Here is a 20719-nt window from a genome sequence, read left to right on the forward strand (position 1 = left end):
TTTTAATTAAAAAAAGCAAACAAATGTCAAAATAAAACTAAACTAGATACAGTATATCGCATTACTGTAAAAAGTGACTGCATTCATCAATACATGTATAAACAAGGCATGGACCTCTTCTCCCTCCTCATGGAGGGCAGAGTGACTTCTGTTAGCAACCACGGTATATATAGTGATTGGGTGGTCTTCAGCCTTCAACTGGAATGATGATAATTTGGACAGAAGGGTTAGAAAAGTCCCAAGAAGATTCCTGGTTGTGGAATCCCTCCATAGAATATACAGTATACAAGGTGTCCAATAAGACTAAAGCATTCCAATATGAGATGGAATAAGTACCTTATGCACAGATATGAGACTTTCAGCCTTGAATATAACGTAAATATAGTAAATGAGTGGGTTCCTTTTATTTTCTCTTACGTCCTAGAGGATGCTGGGGACTCCGTAAGGACCATGGGGTATAGACGGGCTCCGCAGGAGACATGGGCACTATAAAGAACTTTAGAATGGGTGTGCACTGGCTCCTCCCTCTATGCCCCTCCTCTAGACCTCAGTTAGATCCTGTGCCCAGAGGAGACTGGGTGCATTACAGGGGAGCGCTCCTGAGTTTCTCTGAAAAAGAATCTTGTTAGGTTTTTTATTTTCAGGGAGCACTGCTGGCAACAGGCTCCCTGCATCGTGGGACTGAGGAGAGAGAAGCAGACCTACTTAAATGATAGGCTCTGCTTTTTAGGCTACTGGACACCATTAGCTCCAGAGGGTCGGAACGCAGGTCTCACCCTCGCCGTTCGTCCCGGAGCCGCGCCGCCGTCCTCCTCACAGAGCCGGAAGATAGAAGCCGGGTGAGTATTAGAAGAATGAAGACTTCAAAGGCGGCAGAAGACTTCAGTTCTTCTCTGAGGTAACGCGCAGCGGTAACGCTGCGCGCCATTGCTCCCACACCATACAACACACACTGCAGGCACGGATGGTGCAGGGCGCGGGGGGGGCACCCTGGGCAGCAATAATAAACCTCTAGGACTGGCTGATAAGTTTTATATAGGCTACGGAGGCAGTAGATTATACAATCCCCCACCGGTATTGAAAATTTGAGCGGGACCGAAGCCCGCCGCTGAGGGGGCGGAGCTTGATCCCACAGCACTAACCAGCGCCATTTTCTCCACAGCACACTGCAGAGAAGCTGGCTCCCCAGACTCTCCCCTGCTGAACACAGTGACAGAGGGCAAAAAGAGGGGGGGGGCACTTATAATTGGCGCAGTGAGTGTATATTGATATATATATATATATATATATATATATATATATATATGTGCTGTTTATCTGGGAATTGATTTCTAGTGTCAGTTGGCGCTGGGTGTGTGCTGGCATACTCTCTCTCTGTCTCTCCAAGGGGCCTTATTGGGGAACTGTCTCCATATACATATATCCCTGTGTGTGTGGGGGTGTCGGTACTCGTGTGTTGGCATGTCTGAAGCGGAAGGCTCATCTAAGGAGGAGGTGGAGCAGATGATTGTGGTGTCTCCGTCGGCAACGCCGACACCTGATTGGTTGGATATGTGGAATGTTTTAAATACAAATGTGACTTTATTACATAAGAGATTGGACAAAGCAGAGTCCAGGGATAATACAGGGAGTCAATCAATGGCTTTGACGGTGTCACAGGGCCCTGCAGGGTCTCAAAAACATCCCCTATCCAAAATAGCAGAAACGGATACCGACACGGATTCTGACTCCAGTGTCGACTACAATGCTGCAAGGTTACACCCAAGGGTGGCCAAAAGTATTCATTATATGATTATTGCAATAAAAGATGTATTACATATCACAGATGATCCCTCTGTCCCTGACACGAGGGTACACATGTTTAAGGAAAAGAAACCTGAGGTAACGTTTCCCCTATCTCATGAGCTGAACGCGCTATTTGAAAAGGCTTGGGAAACTCCAGACAAGAAACTGCAGATTCTCAAGAGAATTCAAATGGCATACCCTTTCCCTGCACAGGACAGGGTACGGTGGGAATCCTCGCCCAGGGTGGACCAAGCTTTAACGCGCTTATCCAAGAAGATGGCGCTACCGTCTCCAGACACGGCAGCCCTCAAGGATCCTGCTGATCGTAGACCGGAAACGACTTTAAAATCAATTTATACACATACGGGTGCTTTGCTCAGACCGGCAATAGCATCGGCTTGGGTTTGTAGTGTGGTAGCAGCTTGGACAGATACCTTGTCAGCTGATATTGATACCCTTGATAGGGATACCATTTTATTGACCTTAGGTCACATCAAAGACGCAGTCTTGTATATGAGAGACGCTCAGAGAGACGTTGGGCTACTAGGTTCGAGGGCCAACGCCATGGCGATTTCGGCTAGGCGAGCACTGTGGACCCGCCAATGGACCGGTGATGCCGACTCAAAGAGGCATATGGAAGTTTTGCCTTACAAGGGTGAGGTTTTATTTGGGGAAGGTCTCGCGGACCTGGTTTCCACAGCTACCGCGGGTAAATCTACTTTTTTGCCTTATGTTCCCCCACAGCAAAAAAAACCACCACAGTATCAGATGCAGTCCTTTCTGTCGCATAAGTCCAGAAGAGGTCGAGGCTCTTCCTTCCTCGCCAGAGGTAAGGGTAGAGGGAAAATAATGCCGGCTACCGCTAGTTTCCAGGAGCAGAAGTTCTCCCCGGCTTCTACTAAATCCACCGCATGACGCTGGGGCTCCACTGAGGGAGTCCGCGTCATGGGGGCACGTCTTCGACTCTTCAGCCACGTCTGGGTTCAGTCGGACGTGGATCCTTGGGCGATAGAAATTGTATCCCAAGGCTACAAGCTGGAATTCGAAGACGTGCATCCACGCCGATTCTTCAAATCGGCTTTACCAGCTTCTCCCCCAGAGAGGGAGATAGTTTTAGCTGCAATTCAAAAGCTGTGTCAACAGCAAGTGATTATCAGGGTTCCCCTAATACAACAGGGAAAAGGGTATTATTCAACCCTGTTTGTGGTCCCGAAACCGGATGGCTTGGTCAGACCCATTCTAAATTTAAAATCCCTAAACCTGTACTTAAAAAGGTTCAAGTTCAAGATGGAATCGCTCAGGGCAGTTATCTCCAGCCTGGAAGGGGGGGATTTTATGGTGTCACTGGACATAAAGGATGCATACCTTCACGTCCCCATATATCCTCCTCATCAGGCATACCTGAGATTCGCTGTACAGGACTGTCATTACCAGTTTCAGACGTTGCCGTTTGGGCTTTCCACGGCCCCCGAGGGTTTTCACCAAGGTAATAGCGGAAATGATGGTGCTCCTGCACAGGCAAGGAGTCACAATTATCCCGTACTTGGACGATCTCCTGATAAAAGCGAGATCAAAGGAACAGTTGCAGTAAAGCGTGTCGCTCTCCCTGAGAGTGCTGCAGCAGCATGGTTGGATTCTTAATCTACCAAAGTCACAGTTGATTCCAACGACTCGAATATCTTTCTTAGGCATGATTCTGGACACGGAACAGAAGAGGGTTTTTCTCTCAAAGGAAAAAGCCCAGGAACTCCAGAACATGGTCAGAGACCTGCTAAAACCAAAAAGCGTGTCCATCCATCAATGCACTCGAGTACTGGGGAAAATAGTGGCAACCTACGAGGCCATCCCCTTCGGCAGGTTTCATGCAAAGACTTTTCAGTGGGACCTTCTGGGCAAGTGGTCCGGGTCCCATCTTCAAATACATCAGAAAATAACCCTGTCCCCCAGGGCCAGGGTGTCTCTCCTGTGGTGGCTGCAGAGTGCTCACCCACTAGTGTGCCGTGACTGGTTGTATGGTGTGCCGCGGAGCCAGAACCGCTGCCGCACCTTCAAAACAAACTGTGAGCCCAGGCAGCAGCAGCGCTGGGATCCTCTGGGAGGCACAGACTTAAGCGTGCATGGGCCGAGACCTATGCCATGGAGATGCAGCGGTGACATCATAGGTCACGCCCGCCGCATTCCACAAGCCAGGCAGCCCGCCCACATCCACACCTACCCTCCCTCCTGCCCGCCACGCTCCTGCATCCACACCTGCCCTGCCTCCTGCCCGCCACCCTCCCGCATCCGCACCTGCCGCCCGCCTGCATGCAGGCACCCACAGCTGCCCGCCTGCTGCTCAGTGCTCACAGCACTGTATGCAACCCCCGCCATTGAGGGACAGACAAGGCGAAGGACAGATGACGGTAGGGGCTAATATTTGTGGGGAATAAAGTATGGGGGGGCAATGTAACTTATGTGGGGAGCAATGTATGTGGGGGGCAATGTAACTTATTTGGGGAGGAATATATTGTATGTAGGGAGCAATGTAATTTATGTGGGGAGCAAAATGGTTTATGTAGGGTGAAATGTGATTGTTTTTTCTATGGGGAATAATGTAATCGTTTTTTTCTGTGGAGGCCAATGTTTGTGTGGGGGAGGGGGGCTTTTCGTTTTACTGTGGGGGGCCAACGTCTTTGGTTTTTTCCCCATGGGGGACTGATGGTGTGCCTTGGCAATTTAAAAATATTGTTCGGTGTGCCACGAGTTAAAAAAGGTTGAAAATCACTGTTCTAGAGGGTCGCAGGTTCAGCATTCAAGACTGGGTTTTGGTGACCACGGACGCGAGCCTCCGAGGATGGGGAGCAGTCACACAAGGAAGGAATTTTCAGGGACTATGGTCAAGCCAGGAGGCTTGTCTACACATCAACATACTGGAATTAAGGGCCATGTACAACGGCCTACGACAAGCGGAGAATCTTCTTCGCGACCTACCGGTTTTGATTCAATCAGACAACGTCACAGCTGTGGCTCATGTAAACCGCTAATGCGGGACAAGGAGCAGAGTGACAATGGCGGAAGCCACCAGGATTCTGCGCTGGTCAGAAAATCACGTAAGCGCTCTGTCAGCGGTATTCATTCCGGGAGTGGACAACTGGGAAGCAGACTTCCTCAGCAGACACGATCTTCATCCAGGAGAGTGGGGACTTCATCAAGAAGTTTTTGCAGAGATAACAAGTCTTTGGGGACTTCCTCAAATAGACATGATGGCGTCACGCCTCAACAAGAAGCTTCGGAGGTATTGTACCAGGTCAAGGGGGACCCTCAGGCAGTAGCGGTGGACACCCTGGTGACACCGTGCGTGTTTCAGTCGGTCTATGTGTTCCCTCCTCTACCGCTCATCTCAAAAATATTGAGAATCATAAGATGAACAAGAGTGCAGACAATACTCATTGTTCCAGATTGGCCTCGAAGGGCCTGGTATTCGGATCTTCAGGAGATGCTCACAGACGATCCGTGGCCTCTTCCTCTCAGAGAGGACCTGTTGCAACAGGGGCCCTGCGTGTTCCAAGACTTACGGCGGTTACGTTTGACGGCATGGCGGTTGAACACCGAATCCTAGCTGGGAAAGGTATTCCGGAGGAGGTCATCCCAGCTCTGATAAAGGCTAGGAAGGAGGTGACGGTGAAACATTATCACCGTATCTGGAGGAAGTATGTATCTTGGTGTGAAGCAAAGAATGCTCCTACGGAAGATTTCCACTTGGGCCGTTTTCTCCACTTTCTACAGACAGGAGTTGATATGGGCCTAAAGTTAGGCTCCATTAAGGTACAGATTTCGGCCCTATCTATATTCTTCCAGAAGGAATTGGCTTCTCTCCCAGAAGTCCAGACTTTTGTGAAGGGAGTGCTACACATCCAGCCTCCTTTTGTTCCCCCCAGTGGCACCATGGGACCTTAACGTGGTGTTACAGTTCCTAAAATCTCACTGGTTTGAGCCTCTTCAAACAGTTGAATTAAAATTTTTCACTTGGAAGGTGGTCATGTTGTTGGCCTTGGCATCTGCTAGGTGGGTGTCCGAATTGGCGGCTTTGTCTCATAAGAGCACCCATCTCATTTTCCATGTGGATAGAGCTGAGTTGAGGACTCGTCCTCAATTTTTGCCTAAGGTGGTGTCATCGTTTCATATGAACCAACCTATTGTGGTGCCTGTGGCTACGGGAGACTTGGAGGATTCCAAGTCCCTTGATGTAGTCAGGGCCTTAAAAATTTACGTAGCCAGGACGGCTCGGATTAGAAAAACAGAGGCACTGTGTGTCCTGTATGCAGCCAACAAGGTTGGCGCTCCTGCTTCTAAGCAGACTATTGCTCGCTGGATCTGTAACACGATTCAGCAGGCTCATTCTACGGCTGGATTGCCGTTACCAAATTCGGTAAAGGCCCATTCCACTAGGAAGGTGGGCTCTTCTTGGGCGGTTGCCCGTGGCGTCTCGGCTTTACAGCTTTGCCGAGCGGCTACTTGGTCGGGTTCAAACACTTTTGCAAAATTCTACAAGTTTGATACCCTGGCTGAGGACCTCATGTTTGCTCAATCGGTGCTGCAGAGTCATCCGCACTCTCCCGCCCGGTTGGGAGCTTTGGTATAATCCCCATGGTCCTTACGGAGTCCCCAGCATCCTCTAGGACGTAAGAGGAAATAAGATTTTAAACCTACCGGTAAATCTTTTTCTCCTAGTCCGTAGAGGATGCTGGGCGCCCATCCCAGTGCGGACATATTTCTGCATGACTTGTATATAGTTGTTGCTTACATAAGGGTTATGTTACAGTTAAGATCAGTTGTTGACTGATACTGTTTTGTTCATACTGTTAACTGGTTGCGTATATTCCAGGTTATACGGTGTGGATGGTGTGGGCTGGTATGAATCTTGCCCTTAGATTAACAAAAATCCTTTCCTCGTACTGTCAGTCTCCTCTGGGCACAGTTTCTCTAACTGAGGTCTGGAGGAGGGGCATAGAGGGAGGAGCCAGTGCACACCCATCTAAAATTCTTTATAGTGCCCATGTCTCCAGCGGAGCCCGTCTATACCCCATGGTCCTTACGGAGTCCCCAGCATCCTCTACGGACTAGGATAAAAAGGTTTACCGGTAGGATTAAAATCTTATTATTCCACTCGTTTTTCTTATGTGACTGTAATATAAACTAGAATTTCTTTTCTTTTACTGTTTATTCCTTGAATCTTATGCATTAGCAAAAGATGTAAAATACTGCACAGCTTTTTATAGATGTTTTGGAAAACATTGCAGAACACTTCCTCTTTTGGGAGTTTTTGGTTTTCTGTGCCAAACTTTAACAATACTTAATTTAGTTAAATACAATTTTTTTTTTAATAACATACCCAATTCAAATACACCAATCTTTGTTTATAGAGAACAATTACAAAAGGTATTACTATTTTGTTCTTTATAGAAGTATGTGAACTGTGATATTCTTTCAGATTCAGTTAAATCTGCTGACAATAGATTGGCATGCTCTCAGGATCTTCTACTGGTTTTGTGTTGGTACAGTGACCATGACCTTTCCATCTTAATAATCCCACTGTCTCTGATTTAGTTTTATTTGCAGCCCCAGGGAGTGTTCACAGAATGTAGTACATCATTTTTTAATGGTCACTACTAAAACTGTGCTTTAACTGTAGTGCATTATGCAGCAATACTTCTCTATGCAGGGACTATATTATTTTCATGTTTTTTTGTTTTTTTTTCTTCCCCCATGTAAAATAACTTTCAGAGAGTATAAACCACACAATATGTACTACAGATAAATAGTTGAGTTTTATGCCCTGATTTCCGAGATGTCAAATAATTAACTTTAAACTTTGAACCGGGCACCTGTTGGGCATTTAGAGACAGGTACAACATACCACATACTGGGGCAGATGTATTAAACCTGTAGAAGTGATAAAGAAGAAATAAGTGCAAGGTGATAACGCACCAGCCAATCGGCTCCAAACTGTCATTTTTCAAATCCATAGTGATTGGCTGGTACGTTATCACCTTGCACTTATCACTGCTTTATCACTTCTTTATCCCTTCTCCAGGTTAATACATCTGCCCCACTATTAGTGGTGCCATGAGGAGAGATTCCAGGGAACAAGTGCAGAGCCTCTTTGGATTGTTTTGTTTATTAAATGTCATAAGGGGCTCATACTTCAGCAAACAACTGACAAGTGTTATGTACTGTATGTTGGAAAAGGCCATGTACATTATAAATCTTCATCTCTTCTTGCTAAATAAAGTGAATGGGGACTAGGTTGCCAAGTTAGTACACACAAGGTGCAAAATCATTTACTACAATAAAAGCATAGTTGCATTTTGCTTGTAGTCATCTGTGAGATATGACTTGAACACAAGTTATAGTCAAAAGCAACTAATAATTCAATACTGAAATACCTTTTTTTAATGGCTAATTTCGGGGCCAGTTACACTTTTCCGCATCGCAATACTTAATTGTACATTTGCTTAGTAAAAAAAAAAAATGACCTCTCTCACACATGGTAATTTTGTATGTGAGTCTTTTGTGCTGAAGATATAGCCATATGTCTCTTTGTTGGTTTGAGAAAAATAGCAAACCTTAAAATGCATTAGATTACTTATTACTATTACAGTGTACATGTGTAATTAAACTGCAAGTTAGCCAACCGGTGACTACAACACAAGTCCCCTTAAACTGTCACATGCAAAGATTCTCATTGATCCTTCTAAAAGATCTTCTCATTGTTTAGTGTTTGCATCCACAATGCATTTTCTCGCCGACTCTCTCTAAACATTATCTAACAGAACTATGGGGCCTCGTGCCACCATCTCTGCAGTTTGGGTGAAATAACTTATGCCCATGCTGCAAAGACTAAGGGGGACATTCACTAAGCAGTGATAAGAGCGGAGAAGTGAGCCAGTGGAGAAGTTGCCCCATCAACCAATCAGCAGCTCTGTATCATTTTATAGTATGCAAATTATAGATGTTACTTCAGTGCTGATTGGTTGCCATGGGCAACGTCTCCACTGGCTCACTTCTCCACTCTTATCACTGCTTAGTAAATGTCAACTGGGAGATAAAGGGGGACAATTGAGGAAAGGAGAGTAATCTAAACTACCCTCTTATGTGACTGCATTGATAAGAAGGATGGTGACTGAACAGAACTGCAATTGTATCCAGACAACGTGTGTTAAGGTCCATACACACGGAGTGATATAGCTGAGAGATTATGACTATATAGTCAAAATCGCTCAGAAAGTTAGTGCATATCGCTCTGTGTGTACACAGCCAACGATAGCAATGCGCGTCCTTGCCAGGTCGCTATCGCTGCTAAAAATAGACTGTGCAGGCAAGTCAATTTTGGCTAGGTCGCTGGAAAAGATAAAGCATCCCCTTGCTTAAGTAAGTTAGCCAAAATCGCCCATAGCCAAAATCGCTGGAAAAGTTAGTCAAAATCGCTGGAAAAGTTAGTCAAAATCTCCTACTGCCAGTTCAAGGGAAAACGCTCAGTCAAAAACTCTCATAGTTAAAATCTCTGTGTTTATGCACCTTTAGAAAGAAACAAAAAGATATTTTGTTTACTCAGTTCCCACTTATGAATATGAAGATAAATCCTTTACATTGATAGTGTATGGGTTGGAGGGATTCCTGCTGTATTATGAGGTTCCTGGCGTGTGATCCCCACAGTTCTACCGCTTTCAAACATAAGATAAAACCCTGTTTTTGTTGTAGTGCACGGGCATTGACCTAGGTCCAGCTTATGTCCTGAAATGGTCTTTGCCTCCACACAAGGCAGAATTGTTTTTCTTTAGTTAACAGGCGAGTGAAATGATCAGACACGGACAATATGCATGGATTCCATTCCATTTTTTTTAACACGTGCAATACACACTATATTATGTTTACATTAAAATCTAATACACACACACTGCTACAATACGTTTCATGAAATCTTTGTGTTGTGAAGGAAATTCTTGCCAGTACTCATCAGCACAGGTACATGTGAACAACACTGCTCAGTGTTTAAGCAGAATATGTGTACATACTGTATAGCCTTTTCTTGCATATAGATAGGAGTGTTGTGTTTCCTAGGAATTTGTTTTCGGATTTGTTTGCATGATATAAGACTACAAAATGGTTTTCACAGTGTTGTTTGGTGTATTCTGTAAGTACAAGCTCTCCTAAAGAAAGGTCAGTTTGTGATACCATGTGCTTTTTCCCCTGTACATTCTTACGGTTCTATATTGTGGTCTCGCATAAATTCTGTTTTTTTTCTTCTTCTGTTACTCAGCTGGCACACCGCCTTCCTGCTAGGGTGCAAGGATATCCTTGGCATCTGGTTTACAGTACACGCCAGCATGGGACCAGCCTGAAGACCTTGTACAGGAACCTTGCTTCTCTGGACAGCCCAGTACTTCTGGTTATCAAAGATATGGACAGCCAGGTACGAATGCTCATAGATCGCAGTGTGATGCAGGAGAACTGTGAATGGATGGTAGCTGTGATTGACGTATACACACATCACCTTTTATATTTTGCTACATTAAGTAACTCTACAATAGTATGCTATAAGCTATCGGGGGTAATTCCAAGTTGATCGCAACAGGAAATTTTTTAGCTGTTGGGCAAAACCATGTGCACTGCAGGGGGGTGGGGGGGGCAGATATAACATTTGCAGAGAGAGTTAGATTTGGGTGGGTTATTTTGTTTCTGTGCAGGGTAAATACTGGCTGCTTTATTTTTACACTGCAATTTAGATTTCAGTTTGAACACACCCACCCAAATCTAACTCTCTCTGCACATTACATCTGCCCCTCCTGCAGTGCACATGGTTTTGCCCAACTGCTAACAAAGTTCCTGCTGCGATCAACTCAGAATTAGCCCCATCATCTCTTTACAGCTGCTCTCACTATTAAATATGTGTACATTTAAAAGGGCAGACTACATGGGCCAAGTGGTTCTTATCTGCCATCAAATTCTATGTTTCTCTTCCTTGCTGGAAGTGCATCATGTTAGGTACAGTACCTTTTACATATTCTGCAGGCTTATTGCACCCTATTCTAGTAAGAAGAGAGCTTTCCAATTACAACTAAATATTTTACTACTGTATATAGCAACAACTCCATAATACGAGACCTCAAACATCAATCTATAGCATCTCTGAATATACTCATATTCCCCACCAGTGTTTTGTGAGTGGAATCTTTGTGTTGCACAATAAATTGGAATTCATAAAATGCGTATTTCACAACACATTTTATCCCTGTTGCTGCATGCCCCCACATTTGTTTCAACCGCCAAACTTTCCAATACAAATAAAACTTGAGCAGAAACGTGTGCATATAATACCACCTTCAGACATACGACCCAGGAATTTCCCTGCTCAGACCCGAGTTTCTCACCTCGAGATCCCCTTTCACACTACACCTGAGACCTGGGAAATTCCTGGGACGTCCCCTTTCAGACATAAGCCTGGTCTGCCCTGGCATTCTACAAGCCAGGGCTGCCAGACATATTGTTATACACACACATACATGTCGCACTCATACACACACATATCTGTCATACACACACGTCACCCTCCTTGCAGCATGGAGCGCAACCTCCTCCCGGCATCCCTGCCACACCAAGCTCCCCTGGACAGCCTGTCAGTGCACCATTCACACTCAGCCCTGGCCGATAGCAGGGGCGCCGCCCAGGGAGCATGTCCCTGGGTTGGTACCTTTCAGACATACAGAAATCCCAGGTTGATGAAACGTTCACACGCAAAAATCTGGGATTTTAGAGTATGTCTGAAAGGGGTATAAGTGTCTATTCAGAGCTGCGTCTCACAAATGCAGACTAGAGGAAACTATTATTCTGGGGAAACTAAGTACCTGTACTTATTATTTCCCAGTACTAAATGTGTCCTGCACATAACGTAGTCGTGCATTCTATTGCATTTATCAGTGTAGAAGTATTCCTCTGACATTTTATTAGTTCAGTCCGTATTACCAGTCATTCTTCCTGTATGTTGTAGGCAAAGGCTTGTCATATGTGACCATTACTACCATATTTGCAATAAATAAACACAGTTTCCAGGGACTGTATTATACGGTATACTACTGGTCAGAAGATTTTGTGTGCTAAACACTGTACTGAACTTCATATATCATATAGCCACTGATAAAGAATCTAATGCAGGTGCACAACAAAATGTATTCAAAGTAATGTGTCCTCCATACACCTAGCAGCCTCAATACGCCATCTGGCGTGAGACGCCTGGCGCAAGCAGTGTAGCATCTTTTTCACTTGAATGTACGTCTTAGTCACCATGAGATGCGACAAAATGGCTTCACAAGACTGCACTGATTAATGTGCTATACAACACTTGTATATCTGTGTGTCTGAATCTGTATACGAAGCACAATGGAACTTGATGTGATAAAAGCTGCTGCATCGTAGCACTTCGTATACAGATTCAGACTCAGTCACATACGGATATATAGTACAAGTGTCACATATCAAATTAATGAGTGCAGCCTCGTGAAGCAGTTTTGTCACATTGAAGAGGCATAGTGAAGCAAAAAAGACGCTCCGTTTAAGCCCATTCACACGGGACCTGGCGCGCCAAGAAGGGATGTTTGGCGCCACTTCAGCAATATTATGAGGACACATCTGTACATGAAACATGCAGAATTAAGAAAGGACACCTGAAATTTACAATACAGAGTAAGATGACCTCTTTTAGGAACAATGCAGAGCAATAAAGCAACAGACTTGGTAGAACGAGGACAAGAGTAGAGCAAGTGGTGGCGAATCATAGGGAGGGGAAGTCCGTTTTGCCCACAAGCCTGTACCTAACATGAGGGCAAGCCTACAGTATCTGTGCTATCGAAGGGGTATTGAAAACAAAAGTGAAGGAGCATGGGTGCTGTGTGGGGTCGAAAATGAGGAAGGGAGAGCCTTGTCTGTGAGCGCTTTACAAGCTAAGGGGAGGGAACAGTTACAGGATAAACTAAATAACGTTAGAGTTTAATAACCCATCGTTTTTGCAATTTCACCCAACACATAAAAGTATAAATAGTTCAGTGGATAAAGGATTTAGGCCCTCATTCCGAGTTGATCGCTCGCTAGCTACTTTTAGCAGCCGTGCAAACGCATAGTCGCCGCACACGGGGGAGTGTATTTTCACTTTGCAGGAGTGCGAACGCCTGTGCAGCCGAGCGGCAGCAAACACATTTTGTGCAGAACAAGACCAGCCCTGTAGTTACTTATTCTGTGCGATGATTGCTGCGACGAAGGTCCTGGTATTGACGTCAGATACCCACGCAGCCACGCCTGCGTTTTTCTAAACACTCCCAGAAAACGATCAGTTGACACCCAGAAACTCCCACTTCCTGTCAATCTCCTTGCGTCCGCCAGTGCAACTGGGAGCTTCGCTAGAACCTGTGCAAAACAAGAAAGCTCTTTGTACTTGTACGACGCGCCTGCGCATTACGGTGCATACGCATGCGCAGATTAGCCCCGTTCTGCCATAATCGCTGCACTGCAAAAATTCGTAGTGAGCGATGAACTCGGAATGACCCCCTTACTTAGCAGCGATCTGCTGGCTGCGTTTATAAGCACTAGTTATTATAGCTGGTTTCTGCTTGCAGCCTATGTGGTCTGCACTGAGATACATTCCACAAAGCTGCAGCTCACAGCTAAAAGTTCTAGTCCTAAAATATGCTCCTTACTTGCTCATTATATGAGGACTGGGTAGTAAATATTTCTGTACACATGTGCAAATAATTACTAGTCACAAACATTGGCACTTTGTCTTTGGTGCCATAATCAGTGAGCATTCATACTGCAAGTTCATAAATAAATGTTACTCCCAGAGGAAAGCGTGTGGCACAGATTGAGGGTGGGTTTTGTGTAAATTCAGGCATGCTTGTTTGGGTGGGGCTTTAGATTATTACATAAACTCACAGACACTGTAGTTTTACTGGCATTAAAAGCAGAAACAAGCACATAGGAATAATTAAATAGGACATTATTGAAGCACATGAGGCATAATTATCAACATCCGTGCAATGTGAATCCCAAACAAATATAAATACCTAATACACCTTAAGGAGCCTCAATCCCACTTTTGCTCTTTCCCACGCCTGTTGTAATATTTTGCAGGTCTGTGATGATAATAAGTATGTTAGTACATCCTTACCTAAGTGCATTGTGCAGGGATTGCAGTCTATCAATGGATACCTCTCAGCGCATTAAAAGCACAGGAAAAGTGCATGTGTGTGGTTCAGGTGTTCTTCAGGGTCCGGTCAAGGGACCAGATATATAGATGCACCTCTCCACTGGAGTTGTGCCAGTGTATGACCTCCACTGCTTTGGTAAACTCATGTATTAGGAGCTCTGCTGCATGTGTGTATGTGTGTGTGTGTGTGTGTGTGTGTGTGTGTGTGTGTGTGTGTGTGTGTGTGTGTGTGTGTGTATGTATGTGTGTATATATATATATATATATATATATGTATGTGTGTATATATATATATATATATATATATATATATATATATATATATATATATATAATATGTGTACGGCGGCACTCAGGAAATACGGACAAGACAAAAAGCCACTGTAGCTACAGAGGCTTTTTGTCTTGTCCTTATTTCCTGAGTGCCGCCGTACACGCTTGTTTATATAAGGGAGCTGCAGAGTTTTCCTCTGGGCAAAGGTATTTTCAGTAATGCAGAGGAGTGCTGAGCTCAGCTTGTTTATATATATATATATATATATATATATATATATATATATATATATATATATATATATATATATATATACATACATACATATACACTGCTCAAAAAAATAAAGGGAACACTTAAACAACACAATGTAACTCCAAGTCAATCACACTTCGGTGAAATCAAACTGTCCACTTAGGAAGCAACACTGATTGACAATCAATGTCACATGCTGTTGTGCAAATGGAATAGACAACAGGTGAAAATTATAGGCAATTAGCAAGGCACCCCCAATAAAGGAGTTGTTCTGCAGGTGGTGACCACTTCTCAGCTCCTATGCTTTCTGGCTGATGTATTGTTCACTTTTGAAAGCTGGCGGTGCTTTCACTCTAGTGGTAGCATGAGATGGAGTCTACAACTCACACAAGTAACTCAGGTAGTGCAGCTCATCCAGGATGGCACATCAATGTGAGCTGTGGCAAGAAGGACTGCTGTGTCTGTCAGCGTAGTGTCCAGAGCATGGAGGCGCTACCAGGAGACAGGCCAGTACATCAGGAGACGTGGAGGAGGCCGTAGGAGGGCAACAACCCAGCAGCAGGACCGCTACCTCCGCCTTTGTGCAAGGAGGAACAGGAGGAGCACTGCCAGAACCTTGCAAAATGACCTCCAGCAAGCCACAAATATGCATGTGTCTACTCAAACGATCAGAAACAGACTCCATGAGGGTGGTATGAGGGCCCGACGTCCACAGGTGGGGGTTGTGCTTACAGCCCAACACCATTCAGGACGTTTGGTATTTGCCAGAGAACACCAAGATTGGCAAATTTGCCACTGGCGCCCTGTGCTCTTCACAGATGAAAGCAGGTTCTCACTGAGCACATGTGACAGACGTGACAGAGTCTGGAGATGCCAAGGAGAACGTTCTGCTGCCTGCAACATCCTCCAGCATGACCAGTTTGGCAGTGGGTCAGTAATGGTGTGGGGTGGCATTTCTTTGGGGGCCGCACAGCCCTCCATGTGCTCACCAGAGGTAGCCTGACTGCCATTAGGTACCGAGATGAGATCATCAGACCCCTTGTGAGACCATATGCTGGTGCGGTTGGTCCTGGGTTCCTCCTAATGCAAGACAATGCTAGACCTTATGTGGCTGGAGTGTGTCAGCAGTTCCTGCAAGACGAAGGCATTGATGCTATGGACTGGCCCGCCCGTTCCCCTGACCTGAATCCAATTGAGCACATCTGGGACATCATGTCTCGCTCCATTCACCAACGCCACGTTGCACCACAGACTGTCCAGGAGTTGGCGGATGCTTTAGTCCAGGTCTGGGAGGAGATTCCCCAGGAGACCATCTGCCACCTCATAAGGAGCATGCCCAGGCGTTGTAGGGAGGTCATACAGGCACGTGGAGGCCACACACACTACTGAGCCTCATTTTGATTTGTTTTAAGGACATTACTTCAAAGTTGGATCAGCCTGTAGTGTGTTTTTCCACTTTAATTTTGAGTGTGACTCAAAATCCAGACCTTCATGGGTTAATAAATTTGATTTCCATTGATAATTTTTGTGTGATTTTGTGGTCAGTACATTCAACTATGTAAAGAACAAAGTATTTAACAAGAATATTTCATTCATTCAAATCTAGGATGTGTTATTTTAGTGTTCCCTTTATTTTTTTTGAGCAGTGTGTATGTGTATAATATATATATAGTGTGTGTATATGTATGTATGTGTGTGCGTGTGTGTATATATACATAATCTTGACCTAGCACTGCCCCTTGCTGTCTAGTGTATACTGCTGCTCTCTATCAGTCTGTTAGTTATCATTTGCCTTTGCTACCTACCCTAATACACTCACTGCTGTTCTTATGTGCTTAATGTCCAACATCTGTCCATGCATTGCTTGGTAAGACCTACACGTTACATAGTTTTCCCCTGCTCTGTACAGTGTTCTCTCTACTGCTGAGCATGCCCCGTCCTCTCCTCTCAGGAGTTAATAGTTACGAGGAGGAACAGGATGTAAGCAGTGAGCCCTAATGAAGAGGGCGATACTAAAGTGCTTCATCTCACACACAGGCATCCTGTGAACTCCTATCCGTAGGCTGCACTTGTCACTCCTTATGTGCTAAATATTATTAGTCCTGTGTAGGGATGTATATTCCCCCATTAATAATGGAAACCTAAAATGTACACGTGCTGTGACTTGCTGACCGACTTGTTTTTATTTCTTGAAAGTGATGGAGTTGTATGGACTTTTATTTATTTATTTTTATTAAATCAGGTATTTGGGACATATGCAACCCATCCCTTCAGACTGAGTGATCATTACTATGGCACAGGGGAAACATTCCTCTTCACATTCAATCCTGATTTTAAGGTAAATCTCTTCACATGGTTCTGGTTTGAATACTTTAATGAAAACGTCTGTGTCGGAGGAAGTTCCATTCTCTCCTATTGTACTTGGATTTGGACTGGGATATGGCCAGGGGCTGATGCAATATGCCGATTCATACTACAGGGACAAGTAGAAAGCGCTATCCATGTGTCCATGTGCTGCCTACTAATGGGCATAGTTTATGGAATCTCGGGCATGGTTTTCACTTGTGGGGAGGGGGTTCTTTCTGAATATTACATGAATTTACTGTATTTCACAAGTTGACACTAGAAATGGTAAGAGGAGGCATTTCTGCCTAATGAGCTGCTTACTGAGCGGTCATTGACCAGCAGACATGAGGGGCATGTAACCTCATGAGCTCCAGAGACATACAGGCACTGGATAGGTGGCACTGTGGGCTTCTCTGAGTCTCTCTGCAGAATGGCATGTGTCCTGAGGCTGATTACATACTGTAGAGCTGCGGATGTCCCAAATGTACTACCAGTGTAGTGTTAGCTTATCTAGTAGTGCTGTATACAGTTTTATTTACCACAGCAGCAGGCATAGATAAAAGGTTGCCATTAGCAATCAGGCATTGTACATGTGCTGTAAATGTGAACAGATGCCACGCATGAGAGGAATTGGAATAGATGATGGTATCAAACAATAGAACTTCCTTCAAAATGTTCTTGAATGACCTTTGTTTATAGGAAGATGCTTATTGATAAATAATATCTTGCAGAAAAAATCTCAAGTTTACACACATGGTAAGATACTCTTCAATAGTGATACAACAAGGTGATAGAAGGGTTGAACTATGTTGACCATGAAAATCCTTATACTATAGCAGATAGAAACAGTCAAGCGTGTAGCTACCATAGGTGCAGAGGGGATCCGTCAGGATAACAACAGTCTAAATGCTGAAGTCGGAATCCCGACTGAGAGGGGCCCACCTTTCCTGTCAAAGTCACATGTGTTATATACATTTTTCGCCATTGGGTGGTACATAGGGGCCCTTAACATACTTTTGCCTTGGGGCCTGCAATATGAGTTTTGCCCCTGGACCTGCTCATTGTAATGTGGTAGAAAACTAATTTGTATGCAATAATGTGAATTGGGCGTACTGTGTTGCATAATGTGTACCGGCAACCCTAGATCGTGACATAGGGCCTAATTCAGCATGGATTGCTACTCTGAGAAATCGCAAATCGAGCTATTATCGAATGACTGCGCATGCGTAGCGTTCAGATTGCACACGCGTGAGGGGTAATAGTGACAGAAAATGCGTACAGAATGTAATCGCAATGTAGCCGCTGCTTGACTGACAGGAAGCCGGCGTTTCTAGGTGGAAACCTGCCGTTTTCTGGGTGTGTCAGAAAAGATGCAGTCGTGCCCAAGGGAGTGTCTCTGACATCAGCGCAGACCACTTCCAGGCCGTCTCAGTCGCAGATTAGTGGCAGCTATCAGACCTACTCACATTTGCTCAGATGGCAGAATTTCTTCGATGTTCCAGGAATTGCTTATGCATCTGTGAGTGGATAACGATCTGCGATGCATTCACAATTTTGCGGGGGTGCATTTTTTCTTCCTGTCGGGGCGGCGCCTTTCTACTCGCAGACAACTGCAATTTCTCAGAATAACGATCCATGCAGAATTAGGCCCATAATGTGAACTACAGATGGGGCCGTGACGCTGTGAGCATCTCCGTCTGGACGGGTGCACCCGGACAGAGATGCTTACCATGGGAAGCGGCTCTGTGCACTCTCGGCGTGACTAGGCGGACAGATCGCCTAGTCACGCCGGGAGTGTACGCCTGCGACTAGGCAGGCATAGATAAGGAAGGCTCCATATATATGGAACTTTTATGGTTCATAAAATTAAACTAGGGCACTACAAATGTGCATAATATTAACTAAAGCACTAATATGGTTTAGAAAATGAACTAGGGCATGATTATGGGACATAAAACGAACAACTGCTGCAGGTAGGTGTATCTCTAGAAGCATTGGGACAGGGGCCCCTCAAAATGTTTCTATTTTGTTCACTAAATTCTCACTTGCCCCTGCACAGTCCTAGTCTGGCTGATGGCTGCTTGTTTTCATGTTGTACAGCTAGAAGCCTTTTGCATACTTTTTATAATAAAACCATTGACTGCAGCTATCATCAGCCATGAGGTTATCATGTAGAATAATGACAGCACATACAGATATTTTTTAAAGCCTTTTTTTTTTTTTCCAATCTCGATTGACATATCCAGGCTCTAATGAAAATGTGCCAAATATTTTCATGAGGAATGTTAATTTCATTTGAAACTGATGCCTAGTTACGGTATGCAAAAATTGTGGCTACACAAATGGTGTGTTCTAGAAGCGACTGTTCATGCAATTGTGTTGCCTTAAGTGGTCATTCCGAGTTGATCGCTAGCTGCATTAATTTGCTGTGCAACGATGAGGCAAAAAAAGGCACTTATGTGTATGCGGCGCAATGCGCACACGCGACGTACTATTTCAACGAACGATGTAGTTTCACACAAGGTCTAGCGAAGCATTTGAGTCGCACTGCTGGCCGCAGAGTGATTGACATGAAGTGGGCGTTTCTGGGTGTCAACTGACCGTTTTCAGGGAGTGTTAGGAAAAACACAGGCGTGCCAGGAAAAACGCAGGCGTGGCTGGGCGGACGCAGGGCGTGTTTGTGACGTCAAAACAGGAACTGAACAGTCTGAATCCATCGCAAACTCTGAGTAGGTTTTGAGCTACTCTAAAACTGCACAAAAAAAACTTTGCCACCACTCTGAGATCCTTTCGTTCGCACTTCTGCTAAGCTAAAATACACTCCCAGTGGGAGGTAGCATAGCGTTTGCACGACTGCTAAAAACTGCTAGCGAGCGAACAACTCGGAATGACCACCATAGTGAGATATTGTTTCGCTAGAATACTGAAGCACCCTATACTTACAAATTTGCGGAAGGCTGTTTTTGGCATCTAGTAGTGTCATACCCAGAATATGCAGTGGCTTAGGCCTTGTCTAAAAGAGTAACCCTGTAAATATTGATATCAGAAGTCAGTGCTTCGATAATTGTAGAATAATGTCTTAAGATTTTTTTATTTATTTTTTAATATATATTTAAAAAATTTTTTACGGAGACCTGGAATTGCGTTGAACTGATTTCCTGTACTCTGTGTAAGCTAAGCAAATGCAGGGCTCATGATACTATAGTGCATAGTGACACCTAGTGGGTCATTTTGAAAATACACTTTATGCTGCGTTCAGCACCTGAAGCTCTCTCTTGTAAACTGTTGATGGTGTAACGTTACTGAATCCTTACTAATAGTTTCTGAATTTTTATTTTTAGATTAATAATTTTTTTATTTTTTTTACCAATATTTATATACAGTTAATCTTGTCCTCTGTATAACCTTTTTCTATTGCAGGCATTCAAATGGAGTGGGGAGAATTCTTATTTCATAAATGGAGATATCACTTCTTTGGAGCTTGGTGGTGGAGGGTTAGTATTAATTCTTCCTGTGTATATTATTTATTTATACAGCTGCAATTAGATCGAAACACATTAATTTATGTACAAAATCCATGTCGGGATTTTGACCTTGTCTGGATTTTGACCATCGGTCAATTGGTGTCGGGATTTTGACCGTCGGCATTTTGATTGGAGGTATTTCATACTGATCCCCTTTTGCAATTGCATGTTTTCAGAAAATTAAGATGATTCTTGGGACAAGTGTAAGTGAGCTGGATATTGGCTGAATATTGGTCTCCAACCTTAAAGTTGAGCCAGAATTAAAGGAAGTTTAGTAATTTTTGTTTTTATACGTAATTA

At 44.4% G+C, this 20719-nt stretch overlaps 1 protein-coding gene across 9 annotated transcripts in view; it reads left to right on the plus strand.

The window, feature by feature from the left end:
* The window catches only part of NCOA7 (nuclear receptor coactivator 7), a 433065-nt gene that overhangs the window by 403659 nt on the left and 8687 nt on the right, over positions 1-20719 (plus strand). For all 9 annotated transcript variants that reach the window (XM_063917277.1, XM_063917278.1, XM_063917281.1 and 6 more), the window contains 3 exons: positions 10085-10237; positions 16792-16887; positions 20316-20389. In XM_063917277.1, coding sequence (XP_063773347.1) covers positions 10085-10237; positions 16792-16887; positions 20316-20389 — 323 coding nt within the window. The remainder of the gene's footprint in view (positions 1-10084; positions 10238-16791; positions 16888-20315; positions 20390-20719) is intronic.

This window comes from Pseudophryne corroboree, chromosome 4, assembly GCF_028390025.1.
Source record: "Pseudophryne corroboree isolate aPseCor3 chromosome 4, aPseCor3.hap2, whole genome shotgun sequence".
NCBI classification, from domain to species: Eukaryota; Metazoa; Chordata; class Amphibia; order Anura; family Myobatrachidae; genus Pseudophryne; species Pseudophryne corroboree.